This window comes from Sciurus vulgaris (assembly GCF_902686455.1).
Source record: "Sciurus vulgaris genome assembly, chromosome: 2".
Lineage (NCBI taxonomy): Eukaryota > Metazoa > Chordata > Mammalia > Rodentia > Sciuridae > Sciurus > Sciurus vulgaris.
Genome location: NC_136462.1, coordinates 114,313,088 through 114,337,174, shown reverse-complemented (window position 1 = coordinate 114,337,174; position 24,087 = coordinate 114,313,088). Strand labels below are relative to the sequence as shown.

Genomic DNA, 24,087 nt, shown 5'->3' with positions numbered 1-24,087 from the left:
GTTTCTCTTCCTCCTCTGCGTGACCTCTTGCCTCTGAGCACTGGTGGGACTATGTCTCTCACCTTTAAAACCCTCCAATAGTTTCCCTTAGGGTGGCATGATCTGACCCCTTCCTGCTTTCCAGTCCCCTCTCCTGCCATTCCCTCCTAACTGCCTGACCCACTGGCTCCACACACAGCACGCTCTCCCCACCTCTGTTCCCTCTTTTGGCAGTGCCTCCTTCTCTGCTCTTCGGGGTCTCCTGGGCGCTCTTACTCACACCTGAGCTCAGATCAAGCACAACTTCTTTCTGGGAGGCCTCCCTTAAACTCCACCGCTCCTTCTCACCGTTCACTCATTCATTCTAATGTTTATTGAGAGCCTTCTAGGTAGAGGGAACAAGAAAAAAGTTCCTGTCCTCATGCATCGCATATTCTTGAAGGAATATAAGGAATCAGTTGATAACAGAAAAGCAGATACGTTATTAGTTTCTGATTGCCATTTGTGCTGTAAATGGAATACACTAAGATATTGGGGTGGAAAATAAGGGAAGGTTACTCTCTGAGCAGATGACAATCACACTGAGACCTGAGTAAAGAAACTGAGCAAGTCTTGCCAATATCCAGAAGTGACTGAAGGGTGAGAAATTGAAGACTAGTGAGAAGGGATAACTGCAGAAACTGAGGCCTTAATAAGAGACTAGGCTTAATTGGATGGGGGAACACTTCTTCCATTAACACGAAGGAAGACATAGAATATACATCTAGATACAAAATGCTGATGGATTCAGTAATGGAAACATTAGGATTAATTTGTCTATAAGTGACCGAATGTGGGAAGAATATTGTTTAAATAAGACAGAATTTAGTCCTTCATGCATATGAAGTCCAGAGGCAGATTGCTGTGTGCTGGTTGGAAATCTATGAAGTATCGAAGAGATAAGACCCTTTCCAACTCAACATTGTGCTATACCTAATGTGTGGGCCTCCTCCTGGTCTAAGATTGCTGTTGGAGTTCCAGCCATCACAGTCCCATTTCAAGCAGAAGACAGTGTGGGGAAGAAAAGGGTCAAAAGTTACAAGCCAGTCATGTTTGAAGGAAGTTTTCTGAAAACTGCGCATAATACTGCCCCTTAGATAGTGGCATCTAATTAGAAAAACCTAAATTGGATTTCACTATCTAAGGGACAGTGTTACTTGGTCATGTAGTTATGACCAAGGTAAGGGAAGCTGGGAAATGTAGTCTTTATGTTAGACAGCCATATTTCTAGCTAATAGGTTTCTGTTGTTTTTGTTGTTGTTTATACAAAGGAAGATAGGCTACTCACAGTCTCTGACACAGGAAAAGAGGTGTATCTCATCTAATTTCATTTATACTTTTTCCAGTGGATACTAAGGAAGGGAGATCATTGGCTGAAAGTAAGGAGAGAAAATAGTGTCACAGGTTTGAAAAACAAGGAGAAAGTATAAAATTGCCATCTGAAAGGTATCCCAAGCACAAGGGGGAAAGATGTTTGCAAGAGTCACTTACAGTGCTGAGCCACTGAGTCAGCTGGAAGAGATGTGGCATCAGCTAACAGAAAACCCGACTAGGGTCTATGCTCACATGCCAGCAGGAGACAACTGCTGCATCACTTCAGCTGTTCAGAGAAACCCTTGAGAGCCCCAATCCTCTTTCTGTTTCTGTTCTACCATCCTCAGAGGGTTACCTTTGTCTCTGCTTGTCACCTCATGGTTGCAGAATGATTGCTGCAGATCCAAATATCATGTTTGTGTTCAAGGGAGAAAGAAAAGGAGAAAACAAGACGGGGCAAAGTCATGCCAGGTGTAACAATCCCTCTACTAGGAAAGCAAAATATTCCCCAGAACCAAACCCCAGTAGACTGCTGCTCAGTACTCACTAGACAGAACTGGGACCCGTGGTCCCATTTCACTGCAAGGAAGACTAAAAATGAGGCAACATTCCTCATGGCACACTGCCACCCTGGCCAGAATCACAGAGCTGCTAGTGATACAGAGGGGGCGTGGATAAAGACTAACAATTTCTAGAATTTAATGTAGCTGAGGAGGAAAACGACAAGACAGAAGTGATAAATAGAGAAATAATGAAAGGTCAATGGACTGGAGGTCCTCGAAGTGTTGAAGAACTGTTAGAAGAACATATTCTATGTGAACTGGAAGATCAGGATGCAGGGGTCAGACTGCTGTGCTTGAAACAGATTTTAGAGATGATGCACTTAATGATTATGACAAAGCCCAGGCATTAGGCACACTGCTGACCCAACCAGGGTGTTTTTCAAACCCCTATTATAGCATTGACCGCACTATCTATAGAATCTGTCTACAGAATGTGTGCTCCTAAGGCACTGAGATTTGTATCGCCAGCACATACCACACAGCAATACTAAAATCAAAACATTTGTTTTGATTCAAAACAAAATAAAAAATGAAACAATGCACATGTGATGAATGTCTTCTTTTCCAGTGCTGGGATGGAACCCAGGGCCTTGTGCATACAAGGCCTGGCTCTAACACTGAGCTTCTTCCCCATGAAAGACATTTTCCGTTTTACTTTGTTCTTACACTGTGTCACAGTAACACCCATCAGCTTACAATGGTGGCAATGTCACAGGTGATATTCTGTCTAATTTTAAGGAACATGGGCCAACTGCTAACTCTATTACCTCCCGTGTCTGAATGCAACTACTCTCATGAGTTGGTAGCCAGGGAATGATGGCTCTCCTTCCCACCCAGCAGTCTGCATCATCTACTGAGCCAGAGAAAAAGGATTAGAAGTTTGGGATGCCACCTTTGAGCTGTTACTGAACCACAGGATATCATGTAATAAAATTCAAATAATCTTTGCAGTTGTGAAAGTAGTTTATGTTCCTGGAAAAGATGCTATGTGTAAAAAATATGTAGCTAATTCAATCTTTCATAAAAATGTTATAAATGGGTATGGGCCTAGGGGCCTATTTTTGATACCCACTTTTTAATAGGAACAACCCCAAATACCACACTTAATCATCTGTTTCATTAGCTATAACTTACACACACTGTGAAGCATAAACCTCTTTGTGTATTTGTGTATACCAACTGAACGATAACATTACAGTCAAACAGTTCTGCATAAGATAGTGTCTCATAATGTGTTTTTATGTATCTATATTATATATTGGTATGGGGATTGAGTCCAGGGATGCTCTATCACATCCCCAGCACTTTTAGTTTTTATTTAGAGACAGGGTCTTGCTGAGTTGCTCAGGGCCTCACTAAGTTGCTGAGGCTGGCTTTGAACTTGCAGTCCTCCTGCCTCAGTCTCCTGAGCTGCTGGGAGTACAGGTGTGCGCCTGGCAAATTTTAATGTGACTTCTTAGTCAGAACAAATAAGAAAGTGAAAAGGCTACCTTTGTCAGAAGCATTGCATTGAGAACTTTCTTTGGGAAGGTTTTGAGGAACCTATCGAGGAAAGTTCTGAAGATAGGGCCATTTGTGGACAGTCAGAAATGTATCTGCTGCCTTCCCCCCCCGCCCCCAGCAAATAGGCAGAGAGCTGAAGTTTTCTGTATGTTTTACAGTGGTGAGAAAAAGTCAGAATTAGGTGTCAATTCGATTTGAGTTTGAATCCTAGCTCTGCCACTTCTTAGCTTTAAACTACTATCCTTTCTCATCTTAGATTTCCTTATCTGTAAAATGGGGATCATAATTCCCTCCCTCAAAACTTTGTGAGGATGAGATGTGATTTCACAACACTGGCTTAGCATGGGTCTGAAAAAATGATCTTCCTGCCTTTGCCGTTACCCTTCTGCAGTATACTCTCAACTCAGCAGCCAAGGCAGTCGGAGGGACCCTTTCCAATGGCAAACCAGACCAGGTCAGGCCTCTGGTAAAAAGCCCCCCATAGCTCTCCATCTCACTCACGGAATGTCCTAAGTCCAGATCTGGCAAGATCTGGCCCCACCTGCTTTTCCTACTTCTTTCTCCCTTGCACGCTCCTCTTCTTGTTCATCCTCCCAGTCTTGGGTCCTTGCATATGCTATTTCCTCTGCCTGCAATGATCTTCCTCCAAATAGCCACATGACTTGCCTCCTCAAATTTCTGCTCAAGTGCTACCTTACAGGTTAAGCCATTCCACCTCTTCTTTCCTTCTCTAGCTTTTCTCTCACTTATGTATTCACTTTTCAAATTTTTTTCCCTAATAGCTACCCCCCAACTAGAAAATAAGCTCCATGAGAGCAGAGAGATTTGGCTGATATGTAAAATAGTGCCTGGCATACATTAGATACATAACAATATTCACCAATAAATAAACAATGAACTACTATCACTATCTAGCATTCACCGTGTATGCAGCACTGTTATAAACATTTACATGTATTTACTCATTTGTCCTCCCAACAGCCCTGTAGGTTAAATACTATCACTGTGCCCATTTTGCAGATGAAGAACTGAGGCACAGAAAGGTTTAGTAACTACTAAAGGGTGGAGCCAGGATATGAACCCATAGTTTTAACAGCTTGGTTGCCATATTGAGAGACTATTCCAGGCTATGAACAGTCTAGGTATTGGTTAGAGCAATAAACTACATAGAGCCCCTTTGCTTTACAAATAAAATAATCATATACAATGGAAAAACTTCAACAGACCCAGGTTTAAATAAAAGAGCAGTAAAACACATTTTGGGGATAAACAGGGCAATCTGAATATAAAGTGGGAATTTATTACATTCAAGAATTATTGTTTGTTTTATTAGGTGTGATAATGGTATTGTGAGTAGAACAGAAAAATAGTTCATTTTTAAAGATGCATGTTAAAAGCATTAAGAGGTGAAATGTCATTAGGTCTGTACTTTAAAACACTTCAATAAAAATAGACGGAGCAAAAATGGCAGAGGTTAAGAATTGTTAAATCTAAGTGTGGGAGAGGTAGTTATTCATACGCTATTTCTGGTGTTAGTCTATTTAGGATGCTACAATAAAGTACGATAGACTGGGTGTGTTATAAACAACACAAATTCTTTCTCATAGTAATGAAGGTTGGGACCAAGGCACTGGTAGATTTGGTGTTTGGGAAGGACCCACTGACTTCCTGGTTCATAGATGGTGATTTTTCCCACTATATCTGCACACAGAAAGAGGGGAAGGGAGCTCTCTGGGGCCTGTTTTATAGGGGCGTGAATCCCTTTCATGGGGGCTCCACATTCATGCCCTAAGCACCTCCCAAGACCGCATCTTCAATAACCATCACGTTAGGCATTAGGATTCAACATGTGAATTGGGGGGGGATGTAAACTATTGGTCTATGGAAGATTTTCTTTTCATTTTCTTTGAGATGGGAGGGAGTCTCACTCTGTTGCCCAGGCTGGCTTCAAATTCCTGAGCTCAAGTGAGCCTCCTGCCTCGGCCTTCCAGGTAGCTATGACTACAGGTGGTACCACTGTGTTTGGTTAGAAATGTGTTTAAATATTTTCATAATACAAAGGGTTTTTTTAAAGCCACAAAAATATGGCTTTAAAATATTTTATAAAAAGTCACTGTTATGGGACTGGGGATACTGTAGCTCAGTGGCAGAGCAGGGTTTGATCACCAGCACCACCAAAAAAAAAAAAAAAAAAAAAAATCACTATTTTTATGGAACTTGCATTCTAATGAGAGCAAACCCCACAGTGGTTGGTTCTGTGTAAGCATTCTCTTTCTTCATCCTAGTCTGTAGAATCCAGCTTACCATCTCATTAGCAAAATTACTCATCCTGATATCAAGTGAAGTAGAATCCACATTGGAAGATCTGTGAATAAACTCTTACCTGCTCTTTGTCCATCTTGTATCTTTTATTCTATATAATGTCAATAATCTTCAAAACTTTAGTTATGATAAAATTCTGAAAATAACTTTCTCAATTAGATCCAAATTTACACAATTAGAAACACATATTGCATACTGCAGCACCATGCTATGGCACAGTGTGTGTGTGTGTGTGTGTGTGTGTGTGTGTGTGTGTGTGGTTTTTTTTTGTGGTGCTAGGGATTGAACCCAGGGCCTTGTGCTTGCGAGGCAAGCACTCTACCAACTGAGCTATATCCCCAGCCCAACAGTGTGTGTTTTTGATGTTCGGTTGTTAAGGGATCCATTTTAAGGAATTAGTATTCGGGAGGGATTGTTAAATAATGAGAGGGGTCTATTTGCCCAGGTCCATAAACATGCCCAAAGTATCATGCTTCTAAGTAGTCCTTTTTATTTAAACAGTTCAGGAATTTCTCTTTTGAAATGGCCTCAATCTTAGCTTGCCAGACACAAGAAAATCAAACACACTCTTGGCCTGTAAACTCTTCCTCCTTCTCTCCTCTCCTCTTTATTGTTTGTTCTTGTTATCTCTGAATCTTTCCTCAATCACTATGAGTATGTGTGTCTATGGCCCAAATGTCCTAAAGGGGGCTTGGGCTGGTGCTGATACTAAGTTGAATTATGTGACTGTTAAGGTCCCCTCAAATTCTGAGGTTCTAGAATTAGGTAAATAATAATAAGACCCAAAGTTGATCATTTTACCACATGCCAGGTATTGGACTATTGGCTATTTTTCCAGTTTTTGGAATGCTATTAGGGCCTACATCACTTTCTTTGAAATAAAGCTTCACCTTTTTGCTTTTGCCAAAAATCATCCTAAGTTATATTTGGTAAATAAAGCAGGTGTCCAAGCTGAGCAATCTATGTTATTTAGAAAGAGACAGTAATGCCACAGAGATACTGTGTTCCATCCCCTGCACTTGGTCTTGGCTTTAACAACCACACATCTGTCTTCTGCAGCGTTTCCCAGGGTGACTTCTATTGCTATCAAGAGAGGTAGCACTCTTCCTGTGCAGAATATCCTTTGCATTGTAGAAAGTTTAGCATCCCAGCTCACAAAGGCCAACAGTGCTCCCAAAGCTCTGTGATACCCCACACATCTCTCTGAAGTTTTCCGGGGCTCCTGAGGAGGACCACTATGTTCAGTTCCAGGTAGAAGGATGACACCTGTGATGAGCACCTCCGCATCCCAGAGCCTGGCAGAGCAAGTGGCACATCATCTACACTCAGAATTCGTTCAACAATCTGAATCAATGTCTCATAAAGTGCCTGTGGAAGCAACTACAAAAGAACCTCCAAGAATGCTTTCAACACTGAAACTATGAGATAAAATTTAAAGACTCTTATGATGCTTACTGTATTTCTTATATTTAAAGATAAATGTGCTTTCAGGTTTTAACATTTCTGAAGTCAGTCTTTCTCATACTTGATGTCCAAAGAAACTTGCCAGTTACTACTCACAGGAGTAAGCTGTGACAGTATTGCACACCTCTGATTTCAGCCGCATGTAAGAATCTGTACCTTCCATCATTACCCTAAAAGTACCCTAAGCACCCTGCATGTGCTTAACTTTTAAATTAAACCAGAATCTCTAATTTTGCCTTAAAATGTCTTTTAAAAGATTACATTTTGATACAGCATTAAGACAAAAAGTTATTGTAGATGCAGAATCTGTCACAAACCAGCAGAGCGAATCTCATAGAATAGACTAGGGTTTTCAAAGCTGTGCAGGGTAGTGCCACAAACTCAGGCAATCCTCAAATATATAACAGTTGTCTGATAGAAGCCTTCCACTGATTTTAAGACAAGGCGTTTAACTTTTAGGGAAGGGTAATTCAGTGAAGGGAAATATGAAATTATGAGTTCAATCAATTAAGACAATGAAAAGAAGTTCCAGTATTTTTCATTATGCCTCAAAATTATATTACAAATCAAGAGAGGCAAAAAGATTAAACTTCACAAATCGGGGTTATAAAAAAGTCTGCATGATGATACAATATGTAATATCAAATGGCCACAATTGAATTGGAAAAATCTTTAGACTTTAGTGAATAAAGATTTAGACTCAAACTTTGTGACATGGGAGCATATGAAATATATATTATTGTTGGTTTAAAACTGCATTTAATGCATTTTAAACCTGAAAACCTCTTAATTGATTTTGACTCGTGATTTATGGTATCTTAGAATGCAATAAAAACAGAGATTGCAACTGGAACACTCTAATCATTTTCACTTGGTGTTTTCTTTGAGGGATCTCATCTTCTCCAGCTTGAACTGCCCCTTAAATGTCAATCACAACAAATCTGGAGATAATTCTCTGAAATTTCTTCAGAACTCCATACTATACATGGGTATATTCAGCTGCCTATTGGGCATTCTGTTTTGGAGGCTCATATTCAACATTGAAAATGGAATTAATCTCATTCCCCTATTCCAACCACCACCCCAACAGAAACTACTCCTTCTCCTATGTCCCCCATTTAATTAATGGTATCACTAGCACTCTGTCCCCAAGCTGGATTACTGAGTCATCATTGATAACATTGAGAGCTAGGGGCTGGCTCTCTTTTATCCCAAACCAATCACCAAATCCTCTCAGTTCTAATCACAACAGGACTCCTTTCTGTCTCCATTGACCATGAAATCACCTATTTGTCAGTGTCCCGCAAAATATTCTCAAGGATAAGTCCTCTACTTCTTTAGGATAGTGCCTGATTTTCTCTAGACAATTGATTTTTTTGAATAACTAAATGACTTAATAGATGAGCGAAAGTTTTAGTAGGCTGCAGGATGTTGGTTTAACCCTATTGTTCTCAAGTGATTATTAAGAGCATCCTATTTTCTTGCTAAAAATTCCCTGATATAAACAATAAGTTATATGGTCAGTTTGCTCATGTGTGTCTTTTAGAAATTATTGGTTCTAAAAACTAATATGCACTGTGCTTGACATTTTCCATTTGTCCTTGGGGAGCATGAGCAGGAGATCAGAAGGAAGGAGGAACTTGAGGTGGGGGTACTTATTCTTTTGGCTGCCTCTCACTGAGATCCCTACAGGTGGAGCACCCCACTCCATGCTGTGTCCCTTAAAGATCAGAGTTGCTTTCAGGCCACACTCTCATCCCCTCCCCATCTTGTAACAGGTACACTAACCACTTGATTCTGTTTGGGTTCCATGGGAAACAGACTCTGAAACAGATGCACACTGGAGTTTTATTGGGGAGTGTTCTCGGGGTCAACACCAGTGAGGAGAGAGGGATGTAGGACCTGTGAGAGAAGTTGAACTGTGATACAGTCACAGGTTCCTCTCAGCTGATCCAATAGGGAGTTCTGGAGCTGAGACAGCCCTTATTTTTGTACCATATTGAGACAATGGGGCTAAGTTTTGTACCCTGCAGGCATCAACCAGTCATTCGTGCTCTGAGGAGAAGACTAACTTTGGGCTAGGCAGCTCTCTTTGGCATGGCCCTGGAAGGATCTCAGCTGTGATCCATCAGCACCAACATTCTGGAGAGTTAGAGGGATGAGTGATTCAGTCCTAAGGAGGATGGGGTGGACCCAAGCATACTAGAGCATCCACTGCACCACTCCCTCCCCTGGACTCTATTTTGTACCAGGGATTGAACCCAGGGACACCTAACCACTGAGTCACATCCCCAGACTTTTTAAAAATACGTATTTTATTTTTTTGAGACAGGGTCTCACTAAGTTGCTTAGGGCTTCACTAAGTTGCTGAGGCTAGTTTTGAACCTGCAGTCCTCCTGCCTCAGTCTCCTAAGCCAATGGAATTATAGGCATATGCCACTGTGCCCATCTCCCCTTGACTCTTAAGACTAAGGATAGGTGTTCCTTGCTAGTCCAAAGCATTCTACATTGTTTCTTATTTCCTAGCTCCCTCTTTTCTTCCTGGGAAATAGTACTTTTATTAAATTCTCCTCAAATTACCTATTTGAACCATCTACTTTCAGTCTCAAACCACTTATGCCCAATGCAATGGCCCTGTCTTAATTGTTTGAATGCCTAATTTCTTCTAACACATGTGATTTCATGCAATAAGAAGCACAAATAGAAATAGAACATCTTGTATTTCCTATTTTTAGTGAATAATGCCAACACACCCATACACCAGCTTTAGGACCAAAACCTAAGCATTGCCCTTGGCATCTGTCTCTCCTCTCTTTTCAAACACTTTGGATTCTACCTCCAGTTGATCTTATGCTCCATCTCCTCACCACAACTCTTCTTAGACCATCATCTTTTGCTCACATTATTGCAACTTTCTCCAAATTAGTTTTGATCCTTCCATTACTTGCACTGAATGATAGCCAAAGTGATATTTTTAAAAGCAAATATAATGTATGTCACTTGTCTGTTGAAACCTTTAATTGTCTCCATTACCCTTAACTTTACTTGAGTCCAAACACCCAAGCCAAGTTCATAAGAGCATTTGTCCAATGGACCACATCTTCTAGTTCTCTCTTCCTATACTACGCTCAGTCAGACTGGACTACTCTCAGTTCTTGAAATAATTCATGTTCTTTCATCCCCAGTCTTTTATAAACGTAGACTCCTCAGCTTAGGCACTCACTCCCCATCCTTGTCATTCAGTATTCCCACCTTCATTCTGGCTAACTCTGGTTTTCTAGTTTTCACCTGGAGGACCTTTGACATCCTCCTGAGTCTGAGGTGGAGTCTTTCTAGAGGTTCCAACAGAATCCTATACTTTTCCCATTTTTTTCCACAATTTTATGATAGTCTACCTTTTCCACTGACACTACCTCCATGAGGAGAGGAACACAGCTGTGTCCCGGGGCCTACCATTGTGCCATGCACATAGAAGGGCATCACGATGCACTACATAAATAAACAAATTGATGTGGTACCAACCTCTGCTTCTCAAAGCAGGGTTCCATTGGCAGGGTGGTGGTAACACAGTAAACATGAGATACATTCTCAGGGGCATGAGTTTTATCTAGATATTTTGGGATAAAGTCCATTACTTCTATGTTGAAACAAAAATGATTACATAATGAACTGGAGTGAAATTTTTCTTTCTTTATTTTTTGTTGTTGTTTGTTTCTTTGAGTAAGGGTCTCACTATGTTGCCCAGGCTAGCTTCAAATTTGGACTCAAGTGATCTTGCTGTCCAGCTTTGGAGTGGAAAATTCTTATACATTTACATGATAAAGCATAAGATGGCAAAGATGGCTCACTTGCTTTGGGCTCTTCACACTTGACCCTGGAAACTATAAGGTCACACTTTCCCTCTCTTTTCAGGAGTGTCAATAGAAAAAAATTCAGAAATATGACACCATGTTTCATAGTTTGTTTCAAAGTTTCTTGATTTTGAAATAGCATATATCTTATGCAAAAAATTACATGAACATGGCTTCACATATAGCATTGTGAACAAAAGATGACTTTTATTTTTAACAACTGAAAATCTAATGCATCAGTGAAAACAAATACATTCCCAATCAACATAAATATCTGCATGTGTTTATACTGTAGATATTGCAAATGAAAGAAATCTGTGGAAGATATCAGTATTGTATTACTGATAAATTCAGAGGAAAATCAAACAATGAGTATTTTAATAAGTAAAAATTCAGACTATGTAGATTTCACACACATTTATCTACAATTCTGAAAATAAGACTTTTTATTCCAACTTTACTTACTAATATTTTTGTCACTAATATTTCATATTTTTAAAGAGGAAAACTTCAGAAAGTGAAAGATTAGTGTAAACTTTCTTTTTCTTTAATTATAAAGATTTAAAGTGTGCTTTTTCATTGTTAAAAGCAGTTTAATAAACAATTCTTATGATTCTTAATTACAATTGAGCGACTCTTAATTGTTCATCATTTAAGTTTTTTGGTGTGAATTGGAATTCTAAAAGCAGTCATCCACTTTTGGGGAAAGAAGGTTTACAGAAGCAACTGGGGTTTACCTAGTTTAAAAGGTTGAAAGTGAGCAATTAAAGGTGGCAATATCCCAGTTGGATTTCACAACTACTTAATAATCTGAGCTTTTATGTTGGTGCAGTAGGCATGTGTAACAGCTGGCAAAGCAACACTGTTTGTCACTGACTTTACAATGCAAAATTAGAGCTATCTTTTGTGTCAGCCAACATGCATTTTTAAGCAGATGTCACCAATATTAGGAATAAAACAATAGGGATCTGGGCCCTGGAGGTAAAGTCAAGGTGGGAAGCAGTGCATGTGCCTTTCTAAATGAAGCTCACCCATGCTCACAGGATTCAAAGAATATACATGGGTTACTCTTATTAGTATGGGTACTTCTTGATCTCTATGATCACTTACCAGGATTCGCAACTCTCTGGGGAAAATAAATTTCTGGCCAAAATTCATTTTTTTCTTCAACAATAATAGCATTTATACATTCTACAATGGTCCTAATTTCAGATTCTTTATTTCATTGTTCTTATAAATCAATAAAACTTCCAATCTCTGGTTTTGTGGACCAACTATGGCTCTCCTGAGATTCTAAGCAAAAAATAAAATTGAAATTTATTGGAAGCAGTTACTTAATAATAAGGAAGATGAGAAGTTTAAGCTTCCTTTATCACAACATTCTCTTATTTTCAGCAGAGCCTTTATAAGTATTTTCTTTTTGATGGTCTGTCTCCCTCCTCTAGAACATAAGCTCTATGAGAGCAGAGACCTGATCTGTGTCTTTCAGCATCCCTCTAACAATCCTTGGTAAGTACTCCACAGATGGTGGCCAGACAGACCTCATGTGACCTGTACAAAGACAGGCAGGAGGGAGTAAGCTGCTTTCTAACTGCAGAGAAAACTGGACTGATAATTACAAGGGCACAAAGCATCCCCACAGGATGTTCATTCAATAAACATTTATTAAGAATCCCCTGGCAGAGTACAATAATAAACAAGTTGACATGATCCTATCCTCAGAAGGCTTATAATCTAATGGGATGACAGCCATTAAAGAACCATTTAACTCACTATCTAATTATAAACTGTGCAAAGTGTGATGGAGGAAAAATACAGGGTAATACAAAAGTAATTCTAAAAGGGTACCATTAAATATAAAAATCCACTGAATCAAACACTTTAAAAGGGTGGATTTTATTGTATGTAAATTATATCTCAATAAAGCTATTATTAAGAAAGAGTATCATAGTGGATAAGAGCCCAGCTTTAGATCCCTAAATTTCTAAGTTCATAATTCTGGCTCAGACCCTTACTAGCTGTGTTCTTTTGGACAACTTATTTAATATCTTGTACCTTGGTCTCTTTAAAATAAAATGGAGATAATAATAACACCTTTTTCTAGGATTGTTTTGAAGGTTAAACAAGTTGGTATTTTCAAAGTGATGACAACGGTATCCAAAAGAGGTGATCTATTGTTAGTCTAAGAGAGTCAGGCAGTGTTATGGACTGAATATTTATGTCTACCCCAATGTCATATATGGAAATCTTAAGCCCCAAGGTGATGGTGTTAGGAGGTGGGGCCTTTGGAAGGTGATTAGGGTGTAAGGGTGGAGCCCTCCATTATGGGATTAGTGCCCTTATCAAAACATTCAAAAGCACTTTTTGTCTCTCTCTTTTCTCTCCTTACCACCTGAATATCCAAGAATAAGAAAGTTGTCTGAAAATCAGGAAATGCCCTTAGCAGACATCAGTTTTGCCAGCACCTTAATCTTGGATTTGTGGCCACCAGAACCATGAGAAGTAGAATTATGTTGTCTAAGTCACCTTACCTGTGGTATTCTGCTACAGACATCTGAACTAAGGCAAGGAGGGATCAGAAATCAAATAGAGGCAAAGTCAGAAAACTCTTAAGCTCTGTTTCTTGCCACTTGGAAACTTTCCTTTTTAGACTTTGTTCAAAAAATTTAAAGGTATTATGTTTTGATTTATTTATTTTGCTTTGAAAAGAAAGCTCTTTTGTTGTAGAAACTGTGTGATGCACATATTTGAAATGGCAATAATATGAAATTACAGGAACAGACCTATATATTCATTATGTTTTCTAATTTGAAATATGAAGCAAATATCCTACTTTTACTTAAATATTTTTAATTGTTTTATTGAGATATAACTCATATGCCATAAAGTCCACCATTTTAAAATGTATAATTCCATGGTATTTAGTATATTCACAGAGTTGTGCAACCACCACCACTGTATAATTCTAGAACATTTTCATCTTCCCCCCAAAAAACTTCATACCCAATAGAAGTCACTCCTGGTCTCCCTCCTCCAAGCCCCTGGTAATCATTAATCTACTTTCTGTTTCTATGGATTTCTCTATTCCTACCTTTGCTCTTGGAAAGACACGTGGAGGTGACTTATGCTGTTTTGGGGATGGCCACACTTTACCCTCAGTTCCCAGAGGGAAAACAAATGATTTCTGGTCAATTAGAGTTGGAAGCAGCCTAAGTAAAAAGAAATAGAATTTAAAATCAAATTTGCTATCTTAAAAGCTTCTCAAATTATTTTGAAACAATGACTCATAGTAAAGATTACATTTAAAAGGAAATATGCTATTGGTGATTATAATAAGTTAGACCAATCTTTACCATTTTTTGCTGCTATAAATCTGCAGTTGTTTTATTAAGCATGAGAACGTCCAAGTCTTATAAAGACCATTACAGCATGAATATAAAGCTTTATCTCTGACTGAATTTATATAGTTAACAATTGACAAGAGTTATCACACTATAAAACATTTCTTGGTAGAGAAAAATACATAAAGCTGTATATTTTTTAATAAAACCAAATTACAGGATAGCCAATGTTAAATTTATTCAAAATGGTGCCCCCTAAACAGCTAATATGAACATTTTTTTTATATCTCTGCTATTTTATACAATTGCAAAGATTTAAAGATCAATTTTGGTTAAAAGATTTCCTTAACTAGGCACGGTGGTGCACACCTGTAATCCCATGACTCAGGAGGCTGAGGCAGGAGGACTGCAAATTCAAAGCCAGTCTCAGCAAAAGTGAGGCACTAAACAACTTGGTCTCTAAATAAAATACAAAATAGAGCTGGGGATGTGGCTCAGTGGCCACGTGCCCCTGAGGTCAATCCCTGATACCCTTCTCCCCCCAAATTTTTCCTTAGTAAGCAATGGACAGTTCCATGGGAGAACCATGTTAAAAACAAAATAAATTTGTAAGAATGAACATAGCAGGTCATATAGTATCTTAAAGTTTTTAATTTAAAAATAGTTCTGATTTCTTTATTCAAACTATGAAAAACCAAAGACAAAGAGAAAATCTTGCAACAAACCACAGAGAAAGAACAAGGATAAGAATTAAGTAGGACTGCTCTTTATAAACCATGCAAGCAACAAAAGTGTGGATCAAAAGTTTTAAAACATGGAAAGAAAAAACTGGCCCACCCCCAATTCTATTATCCAACAAATATCCTCCAAAAGTGAAAGGAAAATAAAGACATAGTCAGACAAAAGCTAAAGGAATTTGTTGTCAGAGATCTGTCTTGTAAGAAAAGTTTAAAGAAATTATTTGGAGAGAAAGAAAATGATGCAGGTTAGACATAGGCCATGTGAGGCAAAAAAGAAGACTCAGGGAACTTGCCATCCTGTTTCTTGCGTCCCAAGTTCCCTAGCTGGTCTGCCTTCTTCTTGCCACCTTCCAAGGTCTTCCTAAGTTTGTTTTATATATAACATCCAGGCATTTTAGTTGGACTTAGCAGGAAGTATAGGAGGAAGAATATCTACACCATCTTTCCAGAAATGAAAGTCTCTTGGTGTATTTCTTAAATCTCTTTACTCCCATGGTTACATGTTTAGAAGAGAATTTACATATTGAGAATTGACTGAGACGGAATTCCATATCCTGCTTCCCCCCACAACAGGTACTGTGATAAATATTCTATGTCATTAGCATTTCTTCCACAATACCAATTTTTAATGGATACATAATACACATACACATGTGTTGTCAGGGATTTAATCATTATTTTACTAGGGATGTTTAAGGTTTTCCAAATTTATTACTATTAGATATATTACTAAAACCAATATGCACAGAGATTCATGTGTAGCTCTTCTTATTTTCTAGAATAATTCCTAGAGCTATGCTTAAATAAAAAAAAAAACAACTTTTAAAATCTTTTCACTTAGGTTGAAAAGTTGCTGTTAAGAACTCTGTGCTAACCGCAAAAAAAAAAAAAAAAAAAAAAAAAAAAAAGAACTCTGTGCTATACTTCTTCACCAGTAGTACAAAACTATGCCCATCTCACTGTGCACTCATCAGCACTGAATGTTATTGTGGTTTAAACAGTCTGTTTTGCTTATTTAGGAAGAAAAAATAGTAATATATTGTTTAACTAGAATTTCTCTGGTTTACCAGTAAGACATTTTTCTTTGTTTCATATGTACTTTATTAGTTACCAGTGACATTAAAATTCTTCCTAAATTTGCTGGTTATTTGCATTCCTATCTCTGTAGGTAGTCTTATGCCCTTTCGCTTATATCAAGTTTTTTTTTTGAGGGGGGGCAGCTAGAATTCTTTCTATTTAAGAACATGGTATTAGCTTTTTTTGTGTTATATCTGTTGCAAATGGGTTATTTTTTTAATTCTATGATACTGTCTAAAAATTATTTTTTTAATCACAGAAAAAGTAAAAAAACAAGTGAGCATCCAAATAGTAATATATACTCATATATATGTATGTAGCACGGCAAGTGTTAACAATCTTGTTACCCTGTCTTTCTCTTCTCCTTTTCTCCTCCTCTATGTATGTACATGAGTGAGACTAGCAGGTAGGCAGGCATATTCTATATTACTGGGATTTTGTGTACTGCATGGGAACAACCCAATATGGGTTGGATCCAAGGTGCTTCAATAATTGAGTGACGAGGTGCTTTCTAATCTATACTGACCATTTAACAGAAGCCTCTTCTTTCCCTGTCTCTGTTTCTCACCACTATTTATTTGCTTTGTTCTGGTTTATTTTTTTTTTTCCCTTCAAATACCAGCACCACAGAGTATAAACTGAAGATTTCTGTGCAGTTCTGATAGTGCTGGTACAGATGGTAGTCACCCTCCCAGTGTCAATAAGCAGAGCATGGTCATTAAGAACAGTGTGAGCAGATACCACCAGCAATAAAATCTGTGAAAGCCAGCAATGATAAGAGGAAGAAGCATGCTCTGACACAGAAGAAGAATCATTGCCAAAGTGGGGATAATAGTGAAACCTGTTTTGAAAACAATACAAAAGCACTTTGAGCTCCTTGGAGAAAACCTGCTACTTTGATAAGGTCCTTATCATTGTTTTCAGAATGACAGCTAGGAAAATCTTGCATTTGCTGGCAACAATTATCATCACTTTGTGTGCCTACTGGATTTCAGCTCTACTAGACAAATCTGCAAGATTTTCCCTTTGAGCAATACTTGCTTAAAAGGAAAACAATCTTTTGTGAAAAGCAGACTTTGTGGTTTTCAGGCAGCTATGAAATAGGAGGAGAGTACAAGATTCCAGACTTTTGATCTGGACTTGAGTCTGGACCTCACCATCAACCACCTAGGTGCCCTGGGACTGGCTTTCTTAAGCCTCAGTTTCCTCAAGAGGTAAATCCTTTATCTTTCACAGTTTAAATGAAGTCCTCTGCACAGTGCCAAGTGTGATGAAAATATTGACAACGAGGATAAAGATCACAATGGCAATAAGGTTAACAATTATTGTATATCTAACTCATTTTTATAGGTGCACCCAGGGATAGGAGTCATTTGGAATGAATTCTTCCAATTTCCTTGGTGTCCATAGGCAGTGAAGCCCCAAATCTGAGCAATGCTGATTCTCAGTTACTCATAGGAACTGTGCTCTGCTGTCACAGGAACAGCAGAGATCAACAGTTCTTATTATGTATCTCCCCTTCCCTGGGCATTTGCCCTTGAGTTTGAGTAGACATGGGCAGCTCCTGCCAGCCTGACTTTTAGGTCCTAGTCCTCATTCAATCCCAGTCCCGGAGGCTTACTCTAGGTTGTTACAGCAATAGGACAGCAGAATTTCCAAGACCAGGCTCTTGATCACACAGTGGCAGACCCCCAATTGGCCAAAAAATATTGATTGCAGACTGAGTTGTAAAGTAACTTCCAATATTTTCTTCTCCAAGAATCTCTTTTATAATTGTTCCTACAGATTCCTAAAAATTCCTTGTTTTCAAAGAATATTTTCAAGTCATAGTTTCTAATCTATCTGAAGTCATACTCCCAAATTTAAAAATTAAGGATATAAATGACCAAAACCTAAAGTATTGAATCAGTATGGACAAGCACATTTTATTTCGTTAAATTATTTAACTCAAGTCAAGAGTTTTTTGAGGTTTTAATTAGAATGATAATGATTTCTTCCAAGAATTTTAAAATATTGAGAATAGTTTGAAAATACAATTACACTATCATTCACATGAAAAAAAAATATATGCTGAATTTAGAACCAGAAAGATTAGTCTTTATTAGCGTTCCTGCAGATTTCTTGGCCATGTGATCCTGTGTAATTTATTCAATCTTAGTTTTTTCATCTATAAAATGGGGATAATTACAACACTTACTTCATAGTGTGATTTTTAAGGATGATTTGAGACAATGTATGTGAAAGTGCTTTGTAAAGTTTGGCATGCTATATAAATATATATTTGTCTAACTTCTGGCCTTCTTATCTCCAAGACTTTTTAAAAGTTGGTATGTGACCTTTCTATTTCTTTGGTCTTATTAGCTCCTTATCTCAACCTACTTAAAACTTAATTAAACTGAATATCTCCTGCTTCATCTTCCCCCAAACCAAGCCCCATATGCATGAGGAAGTTCTCACAAAATTTCACTCTCCCTTTCCCAAGCAGGTTTCCATTAGCTCTCATTGTAGATCAATGGCTTCTCTACCTTCTCAGTACCCCAGAGCTCAAGTCTTGGAGTCATGCTTGAGTCATTCTTGAATTTATTTCTATATGATCTCATATTCATTGAGATTCTTTCAAATGTCACATATCATGTCACATATCAACCTCTTTTTTTTTTTTTTTCTTAGTACTGGGGATTGAACTCAGGGGCACTCAATCACTGAACCATATCCCCAGCCCTATTTTGTATTTGATTTAGAGAAAGGGTCTCACTGGGTTGCTTGGCGCCTTGCTTTGCTGAGGCTGGCTTTGAATTCTTGATCTTCCTGCCTCAGTCTCCTGAGCTGCTGGGATTATAGGCATGCACCACCACACCTGGCTTCAACCTCTTCTTTTACTCCCCCTTACTATCATCTTTGTCCAGGTCTGTATATTTTCAGATTAAAGTTTGAATTATAAGGACAAGGTCTACGGTTAATTAACGTATCCCCAATATTAACATAATACTTGGTAAATAGCAACTGTTCAATAAATGCTTGTTGAATAAATGAATGATAAATAATCCACTAAATGAATGTGTGGGTAACTGTGGTAATCTATCTACTAGTTGTCTATCTCCAGACTATTATTTCCCATGCACTGTCTACAGCTTTGCCAGATTAATCTTTATAAAATGTCACTTCCATCTTGTCACAATTTGACATAAAAACCTTCAGTGGGGGCTGGGGAGATAGCTCAGCTGGTAGAGTGCTTGTCTTGCAAGCACAAGGCCCTGAGTTCGATCCCCAGTACCGCAAAAAAAAAAAAAAAAACAAAAAAACCTTCAGTGGCTTTCTGAGAAGATGACTTTATGCTTTATTCTTGCCCAGGCTGTCTCCCTATTAATTCCCCACCCCCATTTCTCTCCTTGAAGCCTACTGGTCTTCCCAATTAAACAGACCTCCCAAGTTTATTCCCTGTGTGGTTCTTCATTCATCCTACTTGATCTTTCTCGAAAAGTGCTTGCTTTTCTTTTCTGCCACCCTGAGCTCAAGTACTACTTTACTCTGAAATCTTCCCAGATCAGAGAAATTCATAGTAACCTCACCATATTCTGGTCTCCTGCTATACTTATGTCACCTTTCAATCACATGCCACCATGTACTGGAATTTGCATTGAGTTTTTCTCCCAGATTAGACAGATCATTGAGACAGCAACCTTCTTTTGAATTCCATAGAGCATCAGTCATCTGTTATCAAAAAGTACAAATTTGGGCTGGGGAGATAGCTCATTTGGTTAAGTGCTTGCCTCGTAAGCACAAGGCCCTGGGTTCAATCCCCAGCACCGAAAAAAAAAAAAAAAAAAGTACAAATTCATTTAAAAATCTTCTGATTGGAATTAAAGGTGGGCTGAAAAGATGGCCTGATTCAGGATGTCAAAAGTAAGAAAAAGGGGAAGCAGAGGAGAATGAGGAGGAGGTGAGTTCTTAAACTCACCATACAACCAGAAGTTGGTGGAGTTTTGGAGTGAGTGTGTTGATACTATAAAGGACTAATGATGACAGATAATATTCCTGTATTGTGATGCCCACATCATTTGAACATTGCCAAGTCTTTCTGCTTCTTAGGTTCCCAGCTAAAGATTGGCATTCTGGGAGACTTTTCTCCTATTCTCCATGTAGAGAATTTCATGTGATCACACACCAATAATTTGCCAGGAAGGCAGAGGTTAGTTACCTAAAATCTCTCCAGTTTTCTAAGAAAAATGACGGTACTAAATCACACATAGTCCATTCCTGTCTCTGTACCTGAATGTTTACTCCTTTGGACCTTTTGCTAATGATTCTAATATATGCAAAGAAGATTTCAATTAGTGAAAAGAATATTGAGAATTGAGAGAATAACTTTAAAATCTTAGTCAACCCCTTTAAACTCTATGACTTCACTTTATAAATTTATAAAATAAGGATAATATTTATCAAGTCTATGACAGTTATTTTAAGGATTAAATGAGATAATATAGATAAGCATACTTTATGCACTATCCACAGAAGAGATAAAAGGATAAAGTATTATCATAAAAAGCAAGCATTTATTGAGGTCCTACCAAGTGCCAGACACTATGGTAAACTGGGACTCCTGAGACATATGAGCCTTGGTCACTGCTCTCAAGACAATGCAAAAGTAACTATCAATGTAAGATAATTGGTAATGTATGCTGAGGAAGTTATGTGGTTGCTGAATGCTATGAAAATTCAGAAATAGTTTGAAGAAACTAGGGAAAGCTTAACAGAGAAGATGGACCAAAGGTGCAACATGAAGATAGAAGACTACAGTGGTAGGTGGCTTCCTGAATGGCCCCCAATGTTTCTCATCCCCAATATCCATGCACTTGTGTGAGTTAAACCAACTGTCCCACTTCTAACAACAAAACAGAGTAGAACTAACAAGATAACGCTTCTAAGATTAGGTTACAAAAGGACCACGGCTTCTCCCTGGGACACTCTCTTTTACTTTGTGAATCCCTCTCAAGTTACCAGGAGAAGAGACTCACACGTTGAGGAACCACGCCTGCCAGTAACCATGTAATTGAGCTTGGAAGCATCTCTTTCTGTCCCTCACCCTTCTGCTCTTACCAATTCTACAAGTCTTCAACTGAGACTGCCCCACCGACACTTAGAGATAGTAGTCTTGTGAGAGTCCCTGAGCCAGTGACAACTAAGCTGTATGCAGATTCCTGATGACAGAATCTGTGAGGTAAGTATTTGCTGTTATAAGCCACTAAATGTGGGGTAATTTGTTATAAAGCAATAGATAACTAATACAAGTGTTATCCAGGTAGTAAGAATGAAGTGGCGATGAATCCAGAATAGACTGAGGACAGATGCTTGTGTCTGCAAGGAGACCCAGAGAGAAATAGGGACACCAGGGAAGGGGTGCTTTTTCCAATGATGATGGGTACCTGTGGCACTGATCCTCCGAAACTCTGCCCCCCACTACTGAGTGCTGGGATTTGGCCATGACCATGACTTTCTATGACTCCCTGTGCACTGTTTCTGAAGTATAACTTTAGTTGTCTCATATTATCCACTTATGCTGGGTACAGAGATAAAACACAAATAAGAGCCACAGGGTTTTTAAAAAAATATTTTTAGTTGTAGATGAACACAATACCTTTATTTTATTTATTTATATGTGATGTTGAGGATCGAACCCAGTGCCTTACATGTGCTAGGCAAGCGCTCTACCAGTGAGCTACATCCCCAGCCCCCATAGGGTTTTTAAGCTTAGTACCAAAGTTTAATCTACATTCATTCGTTCATTCAGGAGGTCTAATGTAAGAAGGTCCATGTGAGACAAGGCCACTTCTTTGTAAACTCAATTCTAATTTTAATAAATCATCTTTTAGGATGTATTACATAATGAATATTGTAGCAAACTTTATTATTTTATTTTTTATCAAAATCATCTTTATAATAAAGCATATATAACCTTCTAAAAACTGTAAATAAAGTATCATGTGACGTTCAGAGTATAAAACCTGAGTTAAATTGTTTCCTTTAGGAGTTGAATTTTAAATAACTTTGACTAAGAAAAACCAGAATTACACTAAAATCTAAGACCCTGAAATAACTGTTATGGGTTCAAGCAGAACTCAAATAGAAGTAACCTGCAATCAACTTCATTAGAGTCCAAATTCTGCTACTTCCTGTGCAAAACTTGCTGAAATTAAGAGAAGAATACCATCCAAGAAAAACTGGCCTTTATATCATCTCACCTGCGAAGAGAAGTTACTATTTCATTTTATTTACTTTGGGCTCTAAAATGGCTATTTTACTTACCATTTGGAAGCCAGAGAAGAATGTAAGTTCTCATTGATAGGAGTCACTAATACATGATGGTTCACAACATCTAAATACTTCTCAATATGAATCTGTTACAGAAAAGTCAAAGTTTAGGCCATTGTGGTGGACTTAACATCCTTAGCTAAATTACTTCGTTTCATTAGGTGAACGCTCTGAATCGTGTAATTAAGTCAAAAAACACAACATGCTCTGTGTTATTCCATGCCTAAGGTATCATTAGGCATCTCAAGGGCAAATTACTTAACTATCCCTTCACAACGTTAATAAACAACTGAGACTTGAAGCTTGAGTGACCTGTAGCACTCTTCACAAATGAAACTGCACAACAGTCAGGGGATTGCTCAGCCAGGTAAATCTACTAGGCGATACAGACATGGAATAATGTTTCTCTCTTACAGGGACTTCAAGCAAGCAATGGAAAAATGCATTTGGCCTTCAGGTAACATTATTTAAAATGGCCAGCCCAAAGACTCCAGCTGGGTCCAGCCCTCTTACCATCAGGTAAAATAGGACAATGATGTGCTAGTCTGAAAAGGATACAAAATACACCACATTTCTCACAGCCTCGGGAGCTGGGTGACAAAACTGATTACAAAGTAGAGTGGAAGTCTGAAGCAGTAGAGACACTGAAAGACAGACGACTAGAAGGTGGAGAGGAACCTTAGTTGGAATATGGCCCCCATTGCCTGACACATGCTGATTTCATAAATGAACATTGTCCTGGTCTGAAGGGTGGATCATCTTGGACCGTAGGTCTGTTTATAATGATGAAGTCTCTTAACTATTTTATCTCTCTGTCCCCATATTGGTACATTTCTTTAGTTTTACCCACTGGATTATAATGTTACAAAAACAAAGAGCTCAAAATACTATTAGGGAACACTCAACTCATATCTTTTAGAATCCCAGTAAGTCTGCATTGTATGGCTTCTTTTTGGTCAGACATTGTTGGATTGATAGTAATTATTTTTTGGACTCCGGGTTCTTCTCATCAGACCACATTTTAAGGAGTTGGCACTGCAGAATCTTATATTTCACCTCCTTAAATCCTTTGTGGAATCTAACAGGATGTAAATTAGTTAGCTAATAAGAATCATTATCAAAAAAGTCAAAAGACTGTGAATGCTAATGGCCACCCTAAAATCCAACTGTTACAGAACTACACAAGGTCTTCTACACATTTCTTTTTCTCCTTCCAGTATTCTATTTAATACCTAAAGCTTTACTTACTCTTAACCCCAGTTCAGTCCTTTGGATTGCCGTTTCAAGATTCTGAATGTCTAGAGTCTCTCCTTGCTGCTCTGGTGAGAATTTTGTTAATTTATCCTTTAATTGATGAAGATCTTCATGGACCTGTACATGCAAAAAATATAACATACTGAAAGAATGCTCATAGCAGCTGTTTGTCTTATAGCTCTGCAATGGGCTTGAATTGCTAGAGCCATAGAGTTGATTTTACGGTATTCATTGAAGAAGATGACCTCTTATGGTTCTAGGACTTTATTTAGAACATTCCATCATTGTCTCTCTGAGTTTAGGGAACAAAGCTTTAATACAATTTCTGTTT

At 38.3% G+C, this 24,087-nt stretch overlaps 1 protein-coding gene across 4 annotated transcripts in view; it reads right to left on the bottom strand.

The window, feature by feature from the left end:
• IQCH (IQ motif containing H) overlaps window positions 1-24,087 on the bottom strand; it is a 198,932-nt gene that overhangs the window by 169,067 nt on the left and 5,778 nt on the right. For all 4 annotated transcript variants that reach the window (XM_079129578.1, XM_079129580.1, XM_079129581.1 and 1 more), the window contains exons 2-4: window positions 23,751-23,873; window positions 22,497-22,588; window positions 14,127-14,244 (exon numbers count right to left, since the gene is read on the bottom strand). In XM_079129578.1, the coding sequence (XP_078985704.1) occupies window positions 14,127-14,244; window positions 22,497-22,588; window positions 23,751-23,873 (333 nt within the window). The remainder of the gene's footprint in view (window positions 1-14,126; window positions 14,245-22,496; window positions 22,589-23,750; window positions 23,874-24,087) is intronic.